This window comes from Physella acuta, unplaced genomic scaffold (genome assembly GCF_028476545.2).
Source record: "Physella acuta isolate Inbredline_101_S28 unplaced genomic scaffold, ASM2847654v3 ptg001167l, whole genome shotgun sequence".
NCBI classification, from domain to species: domain Eukaryota; kingdom Metazoa; phylum Mollusca; class Gastropoda; family Physidae; genus Physella; species Physella acuta.
This window is the reverse complement of record NW_026732684.1, coordinates 208658-235135: the sequence shown is the minus strand read 5'-3', so window position 1 is coordinate 235135 and position 26478 is coordinate 208658. Positions and strand designations below refer to the sequence as shown.

General features: G+C 41.4%; 1 protein-coding gene across 3 annotated transcripts; it reads left to right on the top strand.

The window, feature by feature from the left end:
* Positions 1 to 738: 738 nt before the first annotated feature.
* LOC131956650 (uncharacterized) lies at positions 739 to 26405 on the top strand. 3 transcript variants are annotated; one of them, XM_059321182.1, is made up of 9 exons: positions 739 to 789; positions 5116 to 5229; positions 7370 to 7464; positions 10031 to 10230; positions 10815 to 10936; positions 13249 to 13394; positions 14606 to 14704; positions 15371 to 15611; positions 25813 to 26405. In XM_059321182.1, exons 2-9 carry the CDS (start codon positions 5157 to 5159, stop codon positions 25869 to 25871), a joined length of 1035 nt encoding a protein of 344 aa, XP_059177165.1. In that variant the 5' UTR covers positions 739 to 789; positions 5116 to 5156; the 3' UTR covers positions 25872 to 26405. The 3 variants fall into 3 exon arrangements, with proteins under 3 accessions (XP_059177165.1, XP_059177166.1, XP_059177167.1); XM_059321183.1 differs by lacking the exon at positions 739 to 789 and having other exon boundaries at positions 5080 to 5229; positions 10815 to 10930; XM_059321184.1 differs by lacking the exon at positions 739 to 789 and having other exon boundaries at positions 5080 to 5229; positions 13267 to 13394.
* The last annotated feature ends 73 nt before the right edge of the window (positions 26406 to 26478 follow it).

Below are 26478 nucleotides of genomic sequence, written 5' to 3'. Positions count from 1 at the left end.
AAAGATTATCACCATGGAGCTAGTAGTATTGTTTGTCAACAAGATGAACAAAGATTTGAAAAAAAAATATTATTATCTAGGTCTAGGCTTTCTCTGAATTAATATTTCTAATTTACTCTAAAAAAAAGTCCCTAACCATCAATAATAATCAATATTACTTTTTTTAAGTCTTCTGCACAAATATTTAAAGGGAAAAAAAACCTGCCAATTATCTAAAGTATTCTAAAGCAGAGTTTCTTCCAGGCATCTCTTCGGGGGGGGGGGGGGGGGGGCTTCGCCCCCCCCCCCGAAATTTTTTTAACCGCCCCCCCGCCCCGAACGAAATGAAATTTATATAATTTATATAGAAAATATATACTTTTAACAGTGTCCGCCCCCCCCCCCCGAAGAAAGTTTACCGCCCCCACCCCGAAAATTTCAAGTGCCCCCCCCCCCCGGAGAAAAAAGTCTGGAAGAAACACTGTTCTAAAGACTTTGAAGTTGTATTTAACTACTTGTCATTTTAGAAATCATAAATTACATTATTAAATTACTCATTAGACAGTGCATAGGCCTTATTCTTTAAATTTTTTATTTTATTTTTTTAAATTAACGTTTTTTTTTTAAAAAAAAAAACGTATTATAACTACTTTTTTATGTGTTGGAGTTTTGCATTTTTCTGACCTAAATCAAGAATATCCACCACAGCAACATAATTAGAATCTGTTCAGTTACGACCCATATAAACATCTAATAATAAACTATACAAACAATATTATAGGCCTACAGCGCGGCATGACCATCATAATGGTAAGTCTATTGACATAATAAAATGATAAAATGCTCGGCATATCCTACGAATACGCTCTTCAGGTGCGGAACTACAGTGCCGCCAGACCCCGCAATGCATGGGGGGGGGGGGGGGGAGGGGTGCACGCCGTTTAGGGGCCCACAGCCGACCATAATCATTTTTATAGTTAATAGTTGCAAAAGTCAGAGACTTGATCGAACAGGAAGTTTTCCCCAGGAAAAGGCAGCATTATTGCCAGCATTATATGAAGTCGTATTAGAAATTAAATTGCCATGTAAAAAGAACATAACACACATTAGGAGAAAATATCATAAACCCTTCATGTTGAAGATGGTGCAATTAATTCATGGGGTTTTCAGTGCAGTAAAGATGCAACAAATATCTCTGTCCAATAATACGAGTAAGCGGCTTATTGCAGACATGTCCGTAGATGTTAAAGAACACATTTTAAATGAATTCAAGCTTTCATCATTGTTTGATTTTCAAGTTGATAAATCAACAGACGGGAGTTCGTATTAGTATTGTCTTTGTGAAATATATTTATTCAGATAGCAAGGAAGCTGCTATTTTGTGAGGATTCATGGAGAAAAAAAATACGTTGTTTGAAACTAGATGATCAAAATGAAAAAAAAAAACGGATGTGGGGTTCGTACGGATAGTGTGCAATCTATGTTTGGGTCAAAACCAGGCTTTCAGAAAAAAAGTAAAAGATTTAGCTCCCTAACCAAGGGGAATCCACTGCATGATTCACCGGTATGCCCTCGCAAGCAAGACCCTTTTGAATCCATTTTGCTAATTTAAAAAATCTGGAGCCCTAAACACCCATCTGTTTAAAGAACTGTGCAAAATCATGAATAAGGATCACTACAATAAGCTGGCTGTAAAAAGGAAATGTTGTGAATCGTGTGTTTGATTTGAAAGATGAAAAGTGCAAGGGAAACAATACTTTTTAATGTACTTGAACGACAAAGAGTAGTTGGAGAGAGTAGCACACCTAGCAGATATATTCGAACATCAACATAAGCTGAAGCTTACGGGAAAGTGAACGAATATAATCTCTTCGTATAATGATCTCTGGGCATTTTTATCAAAGCTTTAAAATTGGCGAAGATAAACGAAATTTCGAATATAACTAAAAGATCTAATTCTCTGCCTTCTATCAAATTTTGAGTTATTTCCGTTGACCGGAAAGTAGTAATATATGCCATTTCCGATTTCTCAAAAAATGCATAAATTACTAATTATATTCCGCACTATTATACACATATGGTTTGGCGTTTACTTGGTGCGCAATTCTTTTTTGTACGAGATTCTATTCTATTTATAAAAAGTTTAAATAATTAAAAATGGATTAAAATTCATTTCAATAGCCCTAATACAGTGGTATGTATATAGCCCTAATAAGGGTAGGATTATCAGAGCCGGCGTTAGGGGGTGGCGAACGGGGCGGTCGCCATAGGCCCCGCGCTTGAAGGGGCCCCGCGCTTCAGCACTGTCATTGTTATCTGAATTAGTTCGTAAACTTAAAAAAATTGTTGCTGAATTCAATTGGGAAAAAACTAAATGGTCGAATGCCGACGTTGCTGATTGTTATAACTGAGGCCACGTTTGATGTTGGTGAGTCCCACCTGAACTGGGACAGGCCGTAATTCGATACAAAAACAGTGTTACACCTCCCCTTTGTGTAGGGTACGGTCGCCTGGCATTTGACCTGAGCTGACTGGAGATGGCGGTTGAGAATTAGCCCACGACGTAAAGAGATACCCTATTGTATGCGGACCGATGAAGACGTCCTTTTAGTGAGCAGACGGGATGTCTGTAGTAGACAGTTAGTGACGTGATGAACTCTAGTCCTGACTTTCTTGTTGTAGATGTCGTATAATGTCGTATATGTACAGTGTTTCTTCCAGACTTTTTTCTCCGGGGGGGGGAGGCACTTGAAATTTTCGGGGGGGGGGGGGGGGGGCAGTAGACTTCCTTCGGGGGGGGGGGGGCGGACACTGTTAAAAGTATATATTTTCTATATAAATTATATAAATTTCTTTTCATTCGGGGGGGGGGGGGGGGGGGAGCGGTTAGAATTTTTTTCAGGGGGGGGGGGGGTTGCCCCCCCCCCCCCCCCCCCCCCCCCCCGAAGAGATGCCTGGAAGAAACTCTATATGTAGGCCTACTTGTCTTGGTATAACAAAATTAACATTCAGTTGCGTACAGAGAGGTGGTCGGAGGGCGACGAGCGTAAAGGGGGGGGGGGGCTTAGGATCCAAATCAGGCGGCATTACACAGAGTGATTTATTATTATTTTTTGGAAGAAAGTTAAAACTGTTATATTGTGTCACCTTAAGGATTCACCCGTTCCAAGACAGAATGATTAATTTACCGAATTCATCCAAATAGTTTTATTCAATCGTCTTCCAGTGGTGCTGACATGATATAGTCAGCGAATTGTCCTCGTCACACAACTTTGATTGAGGCAATGGAGGGTTGTGATTTAGTCTTTCAATTTATATGTGATACTTTGGTGAACTTAACTGCATTCGTAGAGTGATTAAGCACATTTTTTTTATTGTAGGGAAATCCTTTACAATAGTTAAGACAATAATGATTTTGGTTTTAAAATATTGTATGAATTCTAAACAAATTTTGAAGTCTATACTGTTTTGATACATCAGGCCGAGTTCTCTGTATTGTAAACTTTATTTCCTAATTATTCGGCTCGTGATTAAATTTTCTTATGTGATTTGGTATGAATTACATAACTGTCAAAAGTGATTTAATATCTTAGCAAGGAAAAAAAAACTACGAACTTTGGGTTAATACATGGGAGAGATAAAAATCTGTTATTATAGTGGAAAGTTTGGCATTAGCTTATAAACTCCAAAACATTTGTGTTATTATGTGTACATCACATTATATAGGCCTTTATACATATATATATATATATATATATATATATATATATATATATATATATATATATATATCTAATATATAAAGCTCAATTCTGTAACGCATATGTTTGTCGTTGGCATTTCTACGGATTTAAGTGTTAGATCAATTATCGTGCGCGTTTGTCTAAATTTATGAGTTAAAAAATTACTTTTAAAAGTGTTGGGAAATCATTTTCATTTTTCAAATTATAGTAATAATTGTCGGCATGTTCATTAAACACAAGTTTTAAAAAAAATATCATCTTTTACAAAAATTCTAATTATGTTTTTATTTAGTCCTATAGCGCTTACTTCCCTTTGATAAATTAGGCAAAACACAATTACTTCCCTTTATGAAATCATTGCATTAGTTGAAAAGCATTTACTTTTTAATTACTTTGTTTTGGTGTTGGGAAAAAAATAATTACATAATTAGCGGGGATTGATCAAGTGCAAATGTTGTAGGTATTTTACGGATAAGCTTGGAGTATTATAATTGTTCATTAAATTGAAACAGGCGCGTTCGTTTAAGTGAGTGCAAAAACTATGAATAAGTTGGGGTACTATAGTCGTTTATTAAGCTAAAACAGGCGATTCTGCCCCGGGCGTTTATGTTCGCGTTAGTGTTTTCTTTGTGTTTAGGTGGGTTTGCGTTAGTGGTTGCGTTTTGATTTGGTTCGTTTTTGTTCTTTCTTTTTTCGTTTTTGTTTTTATTTTTTTTTGTTTGGGTTTGTATTTGTGTTTTTGGTTGGTTTTGCGTTTGGATTTGGTTTGTTTTCGTTTGCTTTTTCGTTTTTTTTTTTGTTGGTATTGGTGTTTGTGGTTGGGTTTGTTGTTAGGTTTTTGTTTTCGTTTGCTTTTTTGTTTGTTTTTTCTTTGTGTTTGTATTGGTGTTTGTGGTTGTGGTTGGGTTTGTTGCTAGGTTTTTGTTTTCGTTTGTATTTGTAATTGTGTTAGCGTTATGTTTGCGTTTTGTTGTTTTGGTTTTGGTTGGTCGTGATTTGGGTGAGCAATGCCGGGTTTATGATGATTACTAAACACGCAGGTAATGGTCTTTAACAGAAAGGTTTTTCACAGAAGCCAGAGCAGGGCCTGGCCGGGACGGCTAGTATATATATAATGGAAAGGCCCCGCGCGGATGGTTGGCCCTAGGCCCCGCGTTTTCCTAACGCCGGCTCTGAGGATTATCATACGTTCCTTTTTGTGCACAAAATACAAGGGCCGAGGTAAGTCTTTAGCCCTAGTATTGCACTAAATTGGTGGTAGGCCTAAATAAATGGTATATATGCGTCTAGTCCTACCTATTAAATTTTGGATTGTAAGATTTAAAATTTTTGACGTCATTATTTTTTGTTTACTTTTCTCTTGTTTTGATCGCACCTACTTCCGCCTGCACAGATGTACAGCGTTGTGACACATGTAAACAGGCGTCAAGTCAAATGACAGGCAACCAACTCGCAGCATTCGTTCTGTTGACATCTCTCTCTGCCTCGACCTCGTCGGTTCACGCTGGTAGAGCAACGTCCATGTTTGTTTACTTCACGCCTCACTTTGATTGGTTTGGATGGGTGGCCTATGTTTGTATGGGGTGGCCTAGGTTTGTATGGGGTGGCCTAGGTTTGTATGGGGTGGCCTAGGTTTGTATGGGGAGGTCTAGGTTTGTATGGGGAGGTCTAGGTTTGTATGGGGATGTCTAGGTTTGTATGGGGTGGCCTAGGTTTGTATGGAGTGGTCTAGGTTTGTATTGGGTGGCCAAGGTCTGTGTGGGGTGGCCAAGGTCTGTGTGGTTGGCTTAGGTTTGTATGACTTGACTTAGTCCTCTTTGCTCCTTATGGAACATAGGGTCTCCACCATGTCCTTCCATTTCGTCCGATCGCTGGCTATTACTTTTGCCATCTCCCAAGACATCCCTCCAAAATGCTTTCCTCCATAATTCTATGTTCGGCACTTTGTCCTGCCATACCAATTTCAAAATCTGTCTACGGCATCTATTCATGAAGGTCTGTATCTTCGCTGTGCTTGCTTTGGAGACTCTCCATGTCTCTGCTCAATATAGCAAAACTGTCTTGTCATTCGAGTTAAGTATCCTTAACTTGGGTGGCCCAAGTTTGTATGGGGTGGCCCAAGTTTGTATGGGGTGATCTAGGTTTTTATCGGGTGGCCTTAGTTTTATGTGTTGGCCTAGGTTTGTATGTGTTGGTCTAGGTTTGTATGGGGTGGCCTAGGTTTGTATGGGGTGGTGTAGGTTCGTATGGGGGGGGGCTATGTTTGTATAGGGTGGCCTAGGTTTGTATGTGTTGGCCTAGGTTTGTATGGGGTGGCCTAGGTTTGTATGGGGTGGCCTAGGTTTGTATGGGGTGGCCTAGGTTTGTATGGGGAGGTCTAGGTTTGTATGGGGAGGTCTAGGTTTGTATGGGGTGGTCTAGGTTTGTATGTGTTGGCCTAGGTTTGTATGGGGTGGCCTAGGTTTGTATGGGGTGGTCTAGGTTTGGGGAGGTCTAGGTTTGTATGTGTTGGCCTAGGTTTGTATGGGGTGGCCTAGGTTTGTATGGGGTGGCCGAGGTTTGTATGTGTTGGCCTAGGTTTGTATGGGGTGGCCTAGGTTTGTATGGGGTGGCCGAGGTTTGTATGGGGAGGCCTAGGTTTGTATTGGGTGGCCTAGGTTTGTATGGAGTGGTCTAGGTTTGGGGAGGTCTAGGTTTGTATGTGTTGGCCTAGGTTTGTATGGGGTGGCCTAGGTTTGTATGGGGTGGCCGAGGTTTGTATGTGTTGGCCTAGGTTTGTATGGGGTGGCCTAGGTTTGTATGGGGTGGCCGAGGTTTGTATGTGTTGGCCTAGGTTTGTATGGGGTGGCCTAGGTTTGTATGGGGTGGCCGAGGTTTGTATGGGGAGGTCTAGGTTTGTATGGGGAGGTCTAGGTTTGTATGGGGAGGTCTAGGTTTGTATGTGTTGGCCTAGGTTTGTATGGGGTGGCCTAGGTTTGTATGGGGTGGCCGAGGTTTGTATGTGTTGGCCTAGGTTTGTATGGGGTGGCCTAGGTTTGTATGGGGTGGCCGAGGTTTGTATGGGAAGGCCTAGGTTTGTATGTGTTGGCCTAGGTTTGTATGGTGAGGCCTAGGTTTCTATGTGTTGGCCTAGGTTTGTATGGGGTGGCCGAGGTTTGTATGGGGAGGCCTAGGTTTGTATGTGTTGGCCTAGGTTTGTATGGGGAGGTCTAGGTTTGTATGGGGTGGCCGAGGTTTGTATGGGGTGACCGAGGTTTGTATGGGGTGGCCGAGGTTTGTATGGGGTGGCCGAGGTTTGTATGGGGAGGCCTAGGTTTGTATGTGTTGGCCTAGGTTTGTATGGGGAGATCTAGGTTTGTATGTGTTGGCCTAGGTTTGTATGGGGAGGTCTAGGTTTGTATGGGATGGCCTAGGTTTGTATGGGATGGTCTATGTTTGTATGGGGTGGCCTAGGTTTGTATGGGGAGGTCTATGTTTGTATGTTGTGGCCAGGTGTCTATGTTGTGGCCAGGTGTCTATGTTGTGGCCAGGTGTCTATGTTGTGGCCAGGTGTCTATGTTGTGGCCAGGTGTCTATGTTGTGGCCAGGTGTCTATGTTGTGGCCAGGTGTCTATGTTGTGGCCAGGTGTCTATGTTGTACACTTCAGTGAAAGATAGCCCCCACCTGGACCAGATTGACGCTAAAGAAAAGTGCATCACGTTCACGTGGCGGGGATTCTCAGTGCGCTCAACACTGCTGGAGGTATGTAGCCAGAGGCGTATCCAGGTTTTCGTTGTAGGGGGAGCGAAAAGAGCAAAAAAAGGCGCCGAATTTTTATTTTAACACGTTCCATATACGTGTATTATATATATATATATATATATATATATATATATATATATATATATATATATATATATATACATAAAATTACTAGCTGTATGTTATTACTTCTCTATGATGTAAAATAAATTGAAAGTAGCACTCTGAATAAATAATAAAAAACACACAATGTAGGCCAACAAAACAAAAATTGTATCAATCTAAACACACTACAATCAAAAAACAATGAACGTAACACAATCTGTTTTGTAATTCTGGTAAAAAAAAAATTCTTACTTTATAATTCCTTTGAAATTATTAAAGACAGGTGAAATAGGGGAAATAATCACTCTCTTAATATAAAAATGTATATATCTACACATTTAATTATAAATGTCAAAACCAATAAACAATTACTTTAGAATATAAAGAAATTGTTTAACACGGTTCGTGTTTACAAAATGTTTTTGTCTATAATCAGAATTTAATATATCGTCATCATAAACGCTAAAGTTTTACAGCATAATGAAAGTTTTTAAAATCAGAGTTGGTATATAACCACGCTTTTCGATATAATAGAATAACATTCGGAATAACAGCCTACATTTAACTAAATATCGGTCTTTTAATTAAGATAATATTTTTTTTAATTAACTACTGCTTCTTTGTGTTCTTTAAAAATCATTTTAACATAGTGATAGGTATGGGTTAGGTCACTGTATTGATCACACACCTTTTTACTGGTAATTGCAAAAACAATATTCACAGTTTTACGTTTAAAAAGCTAATTTTCTGGCGGCATAGTAATTTGGTACATCATTACGCGTTTTTCTACATGTACTTAACAGATCAGTTCGGGGTGGGTTGCGGGGGGGGGGGGGGGGGGTCGGGGGTGGGTTCAACTTCATTCACCACTGCCCGGTCACTTTAGGTCAATTATCCAACACAGTGTATACCTAGGTGTGACATTAATGTCGCTCTACACAATTGTGGTGGTGAGGTGTGTGTGTGGGGGGGGGGGGGAGGGAGATAACCAACTCCGAGTGAACATATATTTAAATAAGTTGCAGTGGTATTATGACAATATATTTTTTTACAGAGGGGTCCATGGGGGAGGGGGGTTGTAACTGTTTCATATCATTTGTAATCGTAATCACTATCGCCCAAACTGTAAGAATACTACTACTTCATCGTGATGACGTTGTTGACCTTGTCAAAATTTCCCTACAACTACGCAGTTAGCTCATAAGTAAATTTAAATAGAGGTGCCACATCAGTTGTATTTGTTTCTGTATTGTAATTTTTTTTAAAATAATCACACAATTCAAACTGTATATATAAAGTAATTATGTGTGAAGTTTTATGTATAACATTTTCTAATTCAATCATTCGTAAGCAAATACATTATACAGTTGCCTTAAACTTAACACCCCTCTTGCCAAGTGTTACTACCCGTAGAGGTTTTTTAAACATTGCAATGCATCGTAATGGTTATTTTTAGAATGGCAAACTGATGCAGCTATTAAAACGTGTTGTAAACGTATAGACTACAAGACTAATACAATAATGCTTAATTGCTGCATGAAAATAAATCTTGTAATTTACATAGATGTGCCGACCAAAAATATTTTTTAACAAATATCATTGTTTAAAACTCTGAGTTTATAAAGTTTCCAAAAAAGCGCCACTTTGCTGAAAATGACCAGAGGGGGAGCGGCCGCTCCCCCTGCTCCCCCCTGCGTACGCTACATAATGTAGCCCAATTATACTGGGGGTGTAGCCCAATTATACTGGGGGTGTAGCCCAATTATACTGGGGGTGTAGCCCAATTATACTGGGGGTGTGTAGCCCAATTTTACTGGGATGTGTAGCCCAATAGGGTGTGTTGCCCAATTACACTGGGAGTGTAGCCCAATTATACTGGGGGTGTAGCCCAATTATACTGGGGGTGTAGCCCAACACTGCTGGAGGTATGTAGCCCAATTATACTGGGGGTGTAGCCCAATTATACTGGGGGTGTAGCCCAATTATACTGTGACGTGTAGCACAATTATACTGGGGGTGTGTAGCCCAATTATACTGGGGGTGTAGCCCAATTATACTAGGGTCTGTAGCCCAATTATACTTGGATGTGTAGCCCAACTATGCCGGGACTGTAGCCCAAGGCCCAAGTATGTAGTCGAAATATGGCAGACATGTAGCCAACGTTAATTGTGTCTCGTTCAGTTTAACCTGACCAACGTTAATTGTGTCTTGTCCAGTTTAACCTGACTAACGTTAATTGTGTCCTGTCCAGTTTAACCTGACCAACGTTAATTGTGTCTCGTCCAGTTTAACCTGACCAACGTTAATTGTGTCTTGTCCAGTTTAACCTGACCAACGTTAATTGTGTCTCGTCCAGTTTAACCTGACCAACGTTAATTGTGTCTTGTCCAGTTTAACCTGACCAACGTTAATTGTGTCCTGTCCAGTTTAACCTGACCAACGTTAATTGTGTCTTGTCCAGTTTAACCTGACCAACAATAGGACAGGCGAGCAGGTCAGTTACCTGGTGCCAAACGTCATCAAATCGAAAACTGTCTGCAACCTGGAACTCCACCAGAGCTATCGAGTCAGTGCCAGAGATCCTAAATGGGCGTCAAGAAAGAGCATCGAGAAAATCATGTGGACATTGCAGGCGGTACCCGATTACCCACCCATACCCCAGTAAGTTACCTGCTTTAGCTGGCTACCTGCCTAAACCCCGATCATCCACCCACACCCCAGAGTATCCACCCACACCCCAGAGTATCCACCCACACCCCAGATTATCCACATATAGCCTAGATTATCCACCCACACCCCAGATTATCCACCCACACCCCAGAGTATCCACCCACACCCCAGATTATCCACCCATAGCCTAGATTATCCACCCACACCCCAGATTATCCACCCTCACCCCAGATTATCCACATATAGCCCAGATTATCCACACATAGCCCAGATTATCCACACATAGCTCAGATTATCCACCCACACCCCAGATTATCCACTCACACCCCAGATTATCCACCCATAGCCCAGATTATCCACCCTCACCCCAGATTATCCACACATAGCCTAGATTATCCACACATAGCCCAGATTATCCACACATAGCCTAGATTATACACATAGCCCAGATTATCAACACATAGCCCAGATTATCCACCCACACCACAGATTATCCACACATAGCCTAGATTATCCACCCTCACCCCAGATTATCCACCAATACCCCACATTATCCAGCTTGACTTTTCTTTTAGACTCGTGTATACGACTGACACATCCATAAAGATCATGATCTTTGCCACCAAGATTGATCTGAATAAAGGACCTTTCACTGGCTTTGATATCCGAATACAAAGAGCATCTGACACAGGTATAGGTAGGTGTGTGTGTGTGGTTAAGCTTGTGTATGGGGGAATGGAGATTCAGCCACGCTAGACTTGTGTGTGTGTGTGTGTGTGTGGTTCAGCCACATGCTAGAGTATGTGGCTGTGCCACGTCGATCTGGATATTGTGTTAAACATAGTTGTGCAATCTTGTCCGTATGTCTATACGTGTGTGTGTCTGTAAACACGATACCTTGAATACAGCTAGGTTGCTGAACTTTCATATATAAATATTATATCAAAATCGTAGATCCGTTTCAACTTTTGAGCGATATCCGATAACCAAAAGTTGAACTTTTTCTTCTTTCTATTTTTCAAAAGCCTATAACTTGAGTACTATTTCAGATAGATAAATGAAATTTCACATGTAAGTAAAACATCTAATTTTCTGTGTTCTGTCAAATTTTGAGTAATTTCCGTTAACCGGAAGTAGTAATTTTCGCTATTTCAGATTTCTTAAAAACCGCATGTGAATTTACAAAGTACTAATAATATTCCGCACTATTATAAACATTTTATTTGGCGTTCAATTGGTGTGTAGTTCTTTTTTCTACGAGATGCTATTCTATTTTAAATAGTTTCAGTAATTAAAAATGGATTTAAAATATTGTCTATGTCTCGAGTTGCCACTCCCGTAGTGTTATATAAGAATATTCGAGGAAGTTTAAGGGAGATCACTCCCGGTTTATTTAACAATGTTTCATGGTCATTTCAGAATATATACTTAAAATAGTTATTTTTGCGTATTATTCAACGATGCCGGTCTAGTTTTAACAATGGATGATTTTTGTCTAATCGCTGAGAATGAGAATGTCGAATAGAACATAATTAAAGTAACCAAAACGTGAATTGCTTTATTTAATTTTGTTCTAAACATACTATTTTCTATATTTTAAACTATAGAAAATTATTTTTGCTTTCTACTAAGTTAATGTTATTTATACTTTTTAAATCATGCAGGGTAAAAACAACAGCTAACTAATCAGTGGCGTAGCCAGGATCGTCTCAAGGGGGGGGGGGGAGGGGTTCCAATTTTTACCCGGGGACAAACTGTCGATGTGCATCCCCCCCCTCAAACTTTCGATTTGCACCCCCTCATACTTTTTATATATATACCGAGGGGTCTATGGGGGGGGGGGGGGGTTATGACCCACCTACCCCCCCTGCCTACGCCACTGTAACTAATACTATGCCCGCCCATTTTGCCCGCCGTGTGGAGAAATCTAGCGTCACAACAACACTTTTTAAAACAAGTTAATAAAAAGTCTAGTGACAATTTAAGCGCAATCTCCTTATGTTATCTAAAAATAGATAGTGATCAAGTTTGTTTTTAAAAAATTTGAAAAAATGATTAGGCCTAGCGAAACAAAACCTTGTAATTGTAACTCCCTATCACTCTCATATAAATTATAAATAAATTAATAGGGTACAAAAATAACGTTTGAATTAATAAGTAAAAGATAAACTTATAGCAAGATCTAAAAGACAGCGAAAAATAGATTATTTTGACACATCCCTTTCCCCATAGATCTATATCTATATATTGCTATATAGTACTGTAGTGTATTATGTTCATAACCCGTAGCTCTGTCGTAGCGTAAAGCACACACGGGGACAAAACACAAGACGTATAATGCTGGGGTGCGTTCAAGCTAGGAGAACGATCGGTTTGTAGGTGTTTATGTAAATTAAAAAAAAAAAAATTTGTGACCGAACGAAAGGATATTTTTGAAAACTTTCTTCGGCAATATTGTTCTAAATTATGGCAGGAATCGATTGGTAAATGTTTCAAGTCGCTAAGTGGTCTGGTTGCCGAGATATGGGCCAAAAACTGTTTTTTAAAAAGGTTTTTTGGCTTTTCCGGGAAATCCAGGAAGGAATTCCGGGAATTTTTTTGGCCCACAATCATTCTCGGAACTTGCTTAACATATTTGCTTTGGAACTAGTCCTCGATATTGCTTCGTTGAGGAGGAGATACGACTTAAAGCTGCGGACACACATCCATCCATCCAGAAATAACGAATTAATAATCGCAATTGTCCGTATGGAAATTGCGCTAAAAACCTACCCACCGTATCACTGAAAATCAGTCATTTCATAATCATTGTAGCCATTTAAAAACAAACGCGTTTATTCACATATCATTTTCTAGGCTACCGATCAAAATTGATAAATAAAAACTGGTTTCAAATTAAGGGTAAATACATGTACTACATGTAGTTTTAAACTGTTTAACGACTAACGCATCTTGAACAAGAATAAAGTTTGAAATCTCAGGCGACACCCCCCCCCCTACAAATCTCAGGCGACACCCTACCTCTAGACAACAGCTCGAGTGACCCCATCCGCAGCAGACGTGAAGCGGGCCTGTTGACCGGCCGACCCCAGGGTCAAACCGTGGGCTTCATCAACACGAACCAGGACGTGGAGTTTTTGATTGGTCAAGGAAATGTAGGTCAACTGTCACGTGATCACTCATTGTTGTTGTAGCTCTTTCACGTGGCTCAGTCTGTTATCAACTGTGTCACCTGGTCATTAACTATGTTACCCTGTCACAAAGTGTGTCACCCTGTCACTAACTGTGTCACCCTGCCATCAAGTGTGTCACCCTGTCATCAAGTGTGTCACCCTGTCATCAAGTGTGTCACCCTGTCATCAAGTGTGTCACCATGTCACTAAGTGTGTCACCCTGCCATCCTGTGTGTCACCCTGCCATCATGTGTGTCACCCTGTCACTAAGTGTGTCACCATGTCACTAAGTGTGTCACCCTGCCATCAAGTGTGTCACCATGTCACTAAGTGTGTCACCCTGCCATCAAGTGTGTTACCCTGTTACTAAGTGTGTCACCATGTCATCATGTGTGTCACCCTGCCATCAAGTGTGTCACCCTGTCACTAAGTGTGTCACCCTGTCACTAAGTGTGTCACCCTGTCATCAAGTGTGTCACCCTGTCACTAAGTGTGTCACCCTGTCATCAAGTGTGTCACCCTGTCACTAAGTGTGTCACCCTGTCACTAAGTGTGTCACCCTGCCATCAAGTGTGTCACCCTGTCACCAAGTGTGTCACCCTGTCACTAAGTGTGTCACCCTGTCACTAAGTGTGTCACCCTGTCACTAAGTGTGTCACCATGTCACTAAGTGTGTCACCCTGTCACTAAGTGTGTCACCCTGTCATCAAGTGTGTCACCCTGTCACTAAGTGTGTCACCCTGTCACTAAGTGTGTCACCCTGCCATCAAGTGTGTCACCCTGTCATCATGTGTGTCACCCTGTCACTAAGTGTGTCACCCTGTCACTAAGTGTGTCACCCTGTCACTAAGTGTGTCACCCTGCCATCAAGTGTGTCACCCTGTCATCAAGTGTGTCACCTTGTCACTACGTGTGTCACCCTGCCATCATGTGTGTCACCCTGTCATCAAGTGTGTCACCTTGTCACTATGTGTATCACCCTGTCACTAAGTGTGTCACCCGGTCACTAAGTGTGTCACCCTGTCACTAAGTGTGTCACCCTGCCATCAAGTGTGTCACCCTGCCATCAAGTGTGTCACCCTGTCACTAAGTGTGTCACCCTGCCATCAAGTGTGTCACCATGTCATCATGTGTGTCACCCTGCCATCAAGTGTGTCACCCTGCCATGAAGTGTGTCACCCTTTCATCAACAGTCTAACCACAACAAGCCGCTAGAGAAAGACACGGAGTATGTCGTCTATGTGGGCGTGGTCAGCATGGTGGCCTACAGTTCAACACACGCCTACGTCTCGGTCAGTTGATCCAGCTGCTTGTATTGGTCAAATAGGATTATTTGTATTGGTCAAATAGGATTGTTTGTATTGTTCAAATAGGATTGTTTGTATTGGTCAAATATGGTTGCTTGTGTTGGTCAAATATGGTTGCTTGTGTTGGTCAAATATGGTTGCTTGTGTTGGTCAAATAGGGTTGTTTGTATTGGTCAACTAGAGTTATTGGTTAAATAGGGTTGCTTGTGTTGGTCAAATAGGGTTGCTTGTGTTGGTCAAATAGGGTTGCTTGTGTTGGTCAAATAGGTTTGTTTGTATTGGTCAAATTTGGGTTTTTTGTATTATTCAAATAAGGTTGTTTGTATTGGTCTAATTGGTGTTAATTGTTGCCGTCTGCTGTGTGTGTTAATTGTTGCCGTCTGCTGTGGGTGTGTTAATTGTTGCCGTCTGCTGTGTGTGTTAATTGTTGCCGTCTGCTGTGTGTGTTAATTGTTGCCGTCTGCTGTGGGTGTGTGTGTGTTAATTGTTGCCGTCTGCTGTGTGTGTTAATTGTTGCCGTCTGCTGTGTGTGTGTGTTAATTGTTGCCGTCTGCTGTGTGTGTGTGTGTGTTAATTGTTGCCGTCTGCTGTGTGTGTGTTAATTGTTGCCGTCTGCTGTGTGTGTTAATTGTTGCCGTCTGCTGCCACCAGATGACAGCCGCCACCAGAAGAATGAACATCCACATCATCGTCATGGTCCTGTGTTTCATCGTGGGCAGCGTGTTGCTGACCTACGTCATGAGCTTCCTACTGTGGAAGAGAAAGCGTATGGAGGAGGACGCTCTGAGGGCCAAGGAGTGGATGCTCATGTACCACAGCGATCTCAGCGACACGGAGCTCTTCTCAGAGGAAATCTTTCTCAACGGGGACTGGAGGTTTTCCCAGTACATGGGTCAGTACGTGGGTCAAATCAGGACATGGGTCAGTAAGTGGGTCGAATCAGAACATGGGTCAGTAAGTGGGTCGAATCAGGACATGGGTCAGTACACGGGTCAAATCAGGACAAGGGTCAGTACGTGGGTCGACGTGGGTCAAATCAGGACATTTTTCTGTACTTGGGTCGAATCAAGACATGGTTCAGTATATGGCTGTTCGTTTAGTTATTGGTGAGTGTTGTGTAATCAAATATTTGATGTCGTGTAATGGTAATCAAATATTTGATGGCGTGTAATGGCGATCAAAAGGAATCATTCAATCTATTCCAGTTTAATGCTATTTTGAAAATGTGTCTGAATGGAAATCTTCTAGATCCTATTCACAACTCATCTTAATAAAACTTTTGCACTAACCAATCTATCTATTTTATATATATATATATATATATATATATATATATATTTATTTATTTATATATATATATATATATATATATATATATATATATATATATATATATAATGTATGTGTATCTGTGTGTCTGTTTTTCTTTTATGCATTACTACACCTTTCATCCGATCGCCATGAAAGTTTAGGAATAAGTTGCGAATACTCCTGGGGAGGTTTCTGCGAAAAAAATAATTCGAATTCGCAGAGGTAGCGCCCCGATAGGGCTCAATTCGATCCTTCTCTATATATGGTATATAAAAATAAAAGTCGATTGCGGTTTGACACCGTTCTTCCGATCGACATCAAACTGTGGGTAGTTGATTAGAACACTCCAGGGCAGCTTTCTGCTAAATTATCTTTTTTATTTTCTCAAGGGCGGCGCCCAGGGAGTGTTCCATTTTTCTCTATATGCGGCATATTTTTTTAAAAAGTCGGGTTTTATTCGACATCGTTCATCCAAGTGCCATGAAACTTTGGGGAGTTGATGAGAATACTCCCGAAAAGGTTTCTGCGAGGAAAAAAAATCTCTAATGGGAAACACCCGGGAAGATGCGATATTTTTTTAATACATTGTTTGGCGCCTAGAGTTCCAGAGCGGCTAACTTAGCACTTGGTATCCGTTAATTGGTCGTCCTGCCTTTCGGGTAAGGAATACTACTATATTTAGCGGTAAAACTTCAACAGGCACAGCCGCCGGCGTACCGGCTATTGCATGACTCGAAGCGCCCCGGGCTCCCATATGAGCACTATGGTGCATACATTCGTTTAAAAAAAAGACTATATATTAAAGACATGATGGACAACAATAATCGTTGACTATATCGAATCAGGCATGTCCCCTGGCGCCCCTGCAGGTTTCGATTTGGCGCCCTGGGCTTTCCCGTGAGCACTATGGTGCCTACGTTAGTTTTAAGGAGCACCTTAAAATATTGACAAGGTGGGACACGACATTCGATGATTAAACCGAGCCACACGCGGCGCCCCTGCGTTAGTGTAATCGGGGCTCACGATAGCACCCTCTAAGTGCCTGACACTTAGTCGGTGAGTGATAAACGGTGCACCTGTCAAAACGGCCCGGGACATATTGGCCCTGTCAAAACGGCCCCGTTAAAATAGCCCCGTCAAATCTACCCCCGACAAAACGAACCAGTCAAAATAGACCCGTCAAATAGGCTCCCGTCATTTAGGCTCCCGACAAATGGCTCCTGACAAATAGGCTCAAGACAAATGGGCTCCTGACAAATGGGCCGACGACATATTGCCTACCGACAAATGGGCTCCCGACATATTGGTTTCGGACAAAATGACTCCCGACATATTGGTTCAAAACAAATGAATCGTGTGACCACTATTGGCATAAAAGTAACCATTTTATCCTAACTCCACTACCACTATAACCTCTTTTTAATACCTGAATGAAATTGATTTTCGTGAACCAGCATCAATTCACAAACATATCGAGCCCTTAACAGCTAAATTTCACCAATTTTAAAATTTTGATAATGTTTAATTTACAACAGTAAAGATCTGTTGCTTAAAAGCGAGCACAAAAGTGTAAATGTATGGTATGCATGTTTACAGGATAACGGCATTTTGTTTTGATAACCTACAAGCATACTGGAGGTAGGAAGGTACAGCGTGGACACCTCTCCCCACACTCTGAGTTGGAACAGCCTATAACCGACTCATTTATGAAGTCATAGATAGATACCCTTAAATTAAATAATACTATTTCTTATAATAGATAAACTATTATAAAAATAAGTTGCTTTTACCCCAGATTCGCCGCGGCCATTCGGCTAAACCACTCGGCTTGTAACGGACACCAATCTATCAGCCAGATAGTTGGCGAACGCTCCCGGATTCGTTTAACTGATTATGCACAGATGGCGACAAGCCTAAATAAAAGAAAGTTAACACACTAGTTCGCAAGGACTCGTAATTGATGTCTAGGGGAAACACTAGAGAAACTACTGATGCCAACAATACATTTAATCTGCATATAACTTGTAATGATTGTACAAACTCGTGGCAGAACACTAGATTTATACAGGAATAAAATATATTTACAGAATGAACAAAACCCAACTTACAATTCGTGGGAAAAAATAATATGATACACTATCACAGCTTTTAACACTTCAGAAAAATCACCACAGTATACACAACGTTGCTATAAGCTTAAAGAATTACTTAACCACAAGTAATATAAGAATATGCTACTTAAACAACTTAGTACTAAACGGCAACACACAGGGCTTATGTCTCTCAACGACGTCTGATCAATGAACCGCCTCGAGACACCTGTGCGCAGTATATTTATAGACTTAGGCAACATGGAAGGTCACCTTCAAATCATAAGGCCATTGGTTGGGGTGGTCATCTGGTCTGAATCAATCAATCATATCTTGATGGAAAATTTCTGAGTGTAAGACTCTCTTAGTAAGACAGCGGAAAAAACCGGTCATTGCACCACAGACCATATATGGTATTATAACAAAATGTAAAAATAAACATTACCAGACCTAAGTAGGTCACATCCCCTCCCTTTTTGGAAGTGGCAGATAGGTTCCACAAAAACATACATAAGGAACCAATCTGGCATAAAATAAAAAAAAATGTCCTACAAATGTAGCAAACCAAAATCTTAATACCAGGTGAAAACATCCCTGGAAATAAAAGGGAAGTAACTCAATCTTTTACAATTCGTGAAAGGGGAGTAACCCTTTCAAAAAATAATAATACATCAAAGTCCCTCAGAAAGGGGTATTACAATATTTCCATGTGGATACTAAAAGTGGTAAACCCGACAGGGTAATTCCTTTATTTCAATGACAAGCTACAATATCAACTGAGTCATATGAGACATATTATCATAAAAGATTACATATAATGAAAAACCACCTTTAAATAAGGTTCACCTGAAAATAAACAAAATATTCAACAGGATTGTAATTTTGAAAAAAATTCAAAACTCAGACCACTCACATTCATGTGAGTGTCACCCAAACAAACCACTTGTATATGGTCTTAACCAACCACAAAACATGTCACATGATCAATGTGTGTAATAAGATTTTACATCCTTGACAAACAGTCAGCCACAACATTATCAGTTCCCTTAATATGGGAAATTTCCAGATTAAAATTTGTGGGCCACCTAGACTCACAGATCACTCAAGTGTCTAATCACTAGACCACTTAAGTTACAATTCTCGACCACACAGGCCACCACCGAGGGCCATGGGATCTAACCGGGAACCGAAACCCGTGATCCAGGCCACTGCGTAACAGGGCCACCCTAATCACTGAATCACAGTAATTTGAACCGAGGAATTGAACCTCGGTCGCCGCCGTGGCGCGCCGAGATCCTAACCACTGTACCACATCCTGGTCCGTATCTTTTGGGACCACTGGCAGGGGGAACTCCAATTGCTAAACTGGGTTTCATGATATCATTTTTGATCATGTAATCAATTTCATCTTTTATCAAAACAGCTTTTTCCGGGTTAACTCTATAGGGGTGTTGTTTGACAGCCTTTGCATCACCTACATCTTCATCATGAGGTGGTACCTTTGCTTCTTTGGGGACATCCCCAAAAATAGAGGGAAATAACTGAGACAATTTGTGGCTTTCCTCAGTGGACAAATGCATAAGGTGTTCATTTAAATGATCTAAAAAGGAAGAATTTACCAATTTTGGGGGTTTCAGTTTATCATGTATCACATCATCAGAAACATTTGAACATACAGGTAAAGTAATTTTAGCTGTGGAATGAAAACTGTTACAATTATCATAATACTTTTTCAGTGAGTTAACATGATACACTGTCTGTTTCTTTCTTCTGTCTGGAGTATTTACAACATAGTTCAAATCACTTAATTTTGAATGCACCGTAAAAGGTCCACAATATCTTAAGGATAACGCATTGTTCAGGTTAGGCACGAGCACAAGAACTTTCTCGCTTGTATTGAATGTTCGCTTACGAGAACTCTTATCATACAGTCCTTTCATTCTCACTTGGGTCTTTCTTAAGTTCTTGTGAGCCAATTCGCACACGGCTTTCAATCGAACGTGAAAATCGTCAAAGTTCTCCACTGGATGGTTACTGGTACCTGTCCAACGCTCGTGGATCAGCTTCAGGGGACCACGGACAGAATGTCCAAACACAAGCTGAAAAGGAGAGTAACCTAGAGATTCCTGAACACAGTCTCTAGCGGCGAAAATAATCCATGGAACAGTTTCATCCCATTGGGTGTTACTTTTAGCGAACGTTCTCAGCATGGTTTTCAGTGACTGGTGAAACCTCTCAAGTACACCTTGAGACTGAGGGTGGTAGGCTGAGCTGGTGACGTGGGTAACGCCTAGCTTGGCTAGCGCTTCCTGAAAATGGTGGCTGGTGAAGTTGCTGCCTTGGTCTGTTTGAACGATTCTAGGTAATCCAAAGGTAGTGAAAAACCGGGTCATGGCTCTGACTACCGTCTTTGCCTTAATGTTCCGTAAGGGGAACGCCTCGGGAAAACGGGTACTTGAACACATAAAGGTAAGTAGGTACTCGTTGCCCGCCTTGGTTTTAGGCAAGGGACCTACACAGTCCATGATGATTTTAGAAAAGGGTTCTTCTAACACAGGAATCGGATTCAAAGGGGCCTTAGGAATTTTCTGGTTTGGCTTCCCGGCCAACTGACAGTTCGTGCAACTTTTGCAGTAACGCGACACATCATTTCTCATTCTTGGCCAAAAAAAACAGTTCTTTGATCTTCGCCATTGTTTTCGTGACTCCTGGGTGCGCTGACATCGGATGGTCATGTGCCAGTTTCAGTATTTCATGCCGATAAGGTGGAGGGACCCACAGCTGGTTTTTACCCAACCATGGTTCGGCAGGTGAGGCATCCACCGGTACAGATCGACGAAAGAAGAGGTCGTTCTCGGAGAAATACTCCCCATCGTCAGCTGAGAGTGATTTTTCGACTATTGCTTTTAGTTCCGCGTCGACTTGTTGAGCTTTAATGATGTCTTCCTGAGATATCCTTAGGGGTAAGCCCAGGCTTGTGTTCTCTGGAAGCATAGACTCCAGTTTGGGAGTCGAATTTCTTGACGATGATGGTAGGTGTGGTCCAGACGTTGTGTCAGCCAATTGTTTGGTCTGGCTTCTTGTCACCACACATGCAGGATAAGTTCATTATCATTATCTTGAAATGTTGACAAAGGGTTTTGAACCGTATAGGGGTATACTTTGCTTCCCGCAAGGTCATTCCCTAGAAGCAGGTGTACTCCTGGGACAGGAATACTATCTATCACACCTAAAATGACTTCACCTTCGACGAGATGATGTTTCAGGGAAAACTTGTGTAGAGGGACCACGGTGGATTCTGCCCCCACTCCTTGGATAATGGAAACATTTCCGGTGTTCGTCTCCGGTGTAATGTCCATTGAGCTTTTCAAAAGAAGTGACTGTGACGCTCCTGTGTCTCTTAGGACGGTGATATTCCGCTGAGACAACGGATCACCTGGTTTGCTAATGACAGCCTCTGCAATGAAAGATGAAAAGTCAACCTTTCTCGATCCCTCGAGATCGGTAGACTCGGAAGAAACTGGATGGTGGCGTGAACAGTCAAAATGTGACTGAACGTAATGGGTGGAGACTTGATTTCCTTCCTGTGGACACTTAGGGTTAGTGTCATTCTGAAGACTAGAGTTCAGATTTGAACTGGCTGCTTGATGGATGAGAGCATTGTGCGCTGAGGTACGCACAACCTCTCTGTTAACTTGATGACGCTTATAGCAGTCCTTTAGAAAGTGACCAGGTCTCTTGCAGTATTGGCATACTGCTCGACGACTGAGAGTGGATCTGGGCTTCTCTCTGGACTGTAACGACTTCAAGGATTGGCCAACAGGGGGACTGTTGCCAAAAAGGGGAAGTACAGGATTGAGGCGTTTTCCTGACACTTGTGGTCTCTTATGAACCAACGTATACGTGTCAGCCGACTCAGCAGCCTTCTTGATGTCGACTATCCTATTATCCAGGATATGTAGACGGATGTCTTCAGGTAGGGAATTTAGGAATTCCTCCCTCAGAACAAGTGACTTGAGTTTCTCAAACTCTGAAACTTCCTCTGAATTTAGCCACCTTGAGAAAATTTTCTCTTTTTCGAAGAGAAATTCCACATAGGATTGAGTGGGTAGCTTGCGGAGTGTTCGGAATTTTATCCGATAGGCCTCTGGAGTCAATTCGTAGGCTTTCAAAATGGCAGTCTTGACCAGCCCATAGTTAGTTTGAACGTCTTGAGAGAGTGCCTGATATGTGTTTTCAGCTTTTCCTGTAAGAACCGTGCTCAATAAAGCAGTAATGGAAGTTTCGGGCCATTCACATGCCTTCGCTAAACTCTCGAATGAGTTAAAGAAGACAACCAAATCTATTTCATTAAACTTAGGACACGTCTGGCTTTCTGACCTAGATAACTCTAGCCTTGAGCGGCGCTTTTACAAAGCCCCACTGGATTAAGAAACAACTAACTAGAACTGAACCTAGTGTTTAAACCAACAACTCGTACAACAGATTACATGCCGGCGAGTCCCCACTTTTGTAACGGACACCAATCTATCAGCCAGATAGTTGGCGAACGCTCCCGGATTCGTTTAACTGATTATGCACAGATGGCGACAAGCCTAAATAAAAGAAAGTTAACACACTAGTTCGCTAGGACTCGTAATTGATGTCTAGGGGAAACACTAGAGAAACTACTGATGCCAACAATACATTTAATCTGCATATAACTTGTATGAGTGTACAAAGTCGTGGCAGAACACTAGATTTATACAGGAATAGAATAGATTTACAGAATGAACAAAACCCAACTTACAATTCGTGGGAAAAAATAATATGATACACTATCACAGCTTTTAACACTTCAGAAAAACCACCACAGTATACACAACGTTGCTATAAGCATAAAGAATTACTTAACCACAAATAATATAAGAATATGCTACTTAAACAACTTAGTACTAAACGGCAACACACAGGGCTTATGTCTCTCAACGACGTCTGATCAATGAACTGCCTCGAGACATCTGTGCGCAGTCTATTTATAGACTTAGGCAACATGGAAGGTCACCTTCAAATCATAAGGCCATTGGTTGGGGTGGTCATCTGGTCTGAATCAATCAATCATATCTTGATGGAAAATTTCTGAGTCTAAGACTCTCTTAGTAAGACAGCGGAAAAAACCGGTCATTGCACCACAGACCATATATGGTATTATAACAAAATGTAAAAATAAACATTACCAGACCTAAGTAGGTCACAGGCTAAACCACTCGGCTAAACTATTCGGCTAAACCACTCGGCTAAACCACTCGGCTAAGCCATTCGGCTAAACCACTCGGCTAAACCACTCGGCTAAACCACTCGGCTAAACCACTCGGCTAAACCACTCGGCTAAACCACTCGGCTAAACCACTCGGCTAAACCACTCGGCTAAACCACTCGGCTAAACCACTCGGCTAAACCACTCGGCTAAACCACTCGGCTAAACCATTCGGCTAAACCACTCGGCTAAACCACTCGGCTAAACCACTCGGCTAAACCACTCGGCTAAACCACTCGGCTAAACCACTCGGCTAAACCATTCGGCTAAACCACTCGGCTAAACCACTCGGCTAAACCACTCGGCTAAACCACTCGGCTAAACCATTCGGCTAAACCACTCGGCTAAACCACTCGGCTAAACCACTCGGCTAAACCACTCGGCTAAACCACTCGGCTAAACCACTCGGCTAAACCACTCGGCTAAACCACTCGGCTAAACCACTCGGCTAAACCATTCGGCTAAACCACTCGGCTAAACCACTCGGCTAAACCATTCGGCTAAACCACTCGGCTAAACCACTCGGCTAAACCACTCGGCTAAACCACTCGGCTAAACCACTCGGCTAAACCACTCGGCTAAACCATTCGGCTAAACCACTCGGCTAAACCACTCGGCTAAACCACTCGGCTAAACCACTCGGCTAAACCATTCGGCTAAACCATTCGGCTAAACCACTCGGCTAAACCACTCGGCTAAACCACTCGGCTAAACCACTCGGCTAAACCACTCGGCTAAACCACTCGGCTAAACCATTCGGCTAAACCACTCGGCTAAACCACTCGGCTAAACCACTCGGCTAAACCACTCGGCTAAACCATTCGGCTAAACCATTCGGCTAAACCACTCGGCTAAACCACTCGGCTAAACCACTCGGCTAAACCACTCGGCTAAACCATTCGGCTAAACCATTCGGCTAAACCACTCGGCTAAACCACTCGGCTAAACCACTCGGCTAAACCACTCGGCTAAACCACTCGGCTAAACCATTCGGCTAAACCACTCGGCTAAACCACTCGGCTAAACCACTCGGCTAAACCACTCGGCTAAACCACTCGGCTAAACCACTCGGCTAAACCACTCGGCTAAACCACTCGGCTAAACCACCTGCTGAGACCAGGGCCCCATGTCCCGACTAACCTTTCCCCCTGCCCCAACAAATCCTTGCCCCACGCTGTCTCGCAGGTGAGCAGTCGTTGGGGCTTTATTGACTGGAGCCCTTTATCATGAGTTTATATGTCGGCAGCCTACATGACGGGGTCCATTTGTTTCTGGCCCCTTTGACGTAGTCGATTTGATGGGGCTCTTATGTCGGGGCCGTTTTGACGGGGTCGTTTTGTCATTGGCCGTTTTGACACCTCACGTTAATAATCATATCTATATCCCGAGTTGCCATCCCCCACAGTTTTATAGAAAAATATTCGAGAAAGTTTAGGGGAGATCACTCTCGTTTTATTTGGTAAATATTTTAGTACAGTAACTTCGTTCTGGCTGATCTGCCCTTATCAAAGCTAATGTTCCGCTACCAGTTTCAGTACAGGGGACATTAGTCGTAATAATTTATGTGTATTACTCAGTTAATTCCCTTAGGTTAGGGTTTTTGTAAAACGTTCTCAAAACAACTATACAGCATTCCCAAAACAAACAAAAAACATTCCCGAAACATACAACATTCCCAAAACAAACATACAACCAGTAGTTAAATTATTGAATTACCTCACCAGTAGTTAAATTATTGAATTACCTCACCAGTAGTTAATTGATTGATTTACCTCACCAGTACTTAAATTATTGAATTACCTCACCAGTAGTTAAATAATTGATTTACCTTGTTTCTTATCGGCAGGTGACATTAGAAAAGTTAAATAATTGATTTACCTTGTTTCTTATCGGCAGGTGACATTAGAAAAGTTAAATAATTGATTTACCTTGTTTCTTATCGGCAGGTGACATTAGAAAAGTTAAATAATTGATTTACCTTGTTTCTTATCGGCAGGTGACATTAGAAAAGTTAAATAATTGATTTACATTGTTTCTTATCGGCAGGTGACATTAGAAAAGTTAAATAATTGATTTACATTGTTTCTTATCGGCAGGTGACATTAGAAAAGTTAAATAATTGATTTACCTTGTTTCTTATCGGCAGGTGACATTAGAAAAGTTAAATAATTGATTTACCTTGTTTCTTATCGGCAGGTGACATTAGAAAAGTTAAATAATTGATTTACCTTGTTTCTTATCGGCAGGTGACATTAGAAAAGTTAAATAATTGATTTACCTTGTTTCTTATCGGCAGGTGACATTAGAAAAGTTAAATAATTGATTTACCTTTTTTCTTATCGGCAGGTGACATTAGAAAAGTTAAATAATTGATTTACCTTGTTTCTTATCGGCAGGTGACATTAGAAAAGATAAGGTGACGCTGGAATCAAGCCAAACCAAACATGTTATGTGATCCACACATCCACCCACACATCCACCCACACATCCACCCACACATACACCCACACATCCACCTACACATCCACCCACACATACACCCACACATACACCCACACATCCACCCACCCACACATCCACCCACACATCCACCTACACATACACATCCATTAACACATTAATCCATCAACCTACACACTCAACCACTGATCCCTACCCCAAAACAAACATACAACTAGTATTGCAACATTCCCAAAACAAACATACAACTAGTATCGAAACATTCCCAAAACAAACATACAACTAGTATTGCAAAATTCACAAAATAAACATACAACTAGTATTGCAACATTCCCCATCTGTATGCCCTCCTTCACTTCGTGACTGATTCACCGGATTGCCTAATGACGAAATGCATCCTGTCTGCCTAATGATGTAATGCCTCCTGTCTGCCTAATGACGAAATAAAATGGAGGGGGTGTCTTCAGCTCATCAAACTTTTATACAAACCAATTGTAAATAAATTTTACTAGATATGCGCGTACACTGTTTCCTGTCCAAATTTTCTTGTGAAATCAAAATAAATAGAATTGGTGTTCGTTGGCTCTGTTCTAATCTGTACT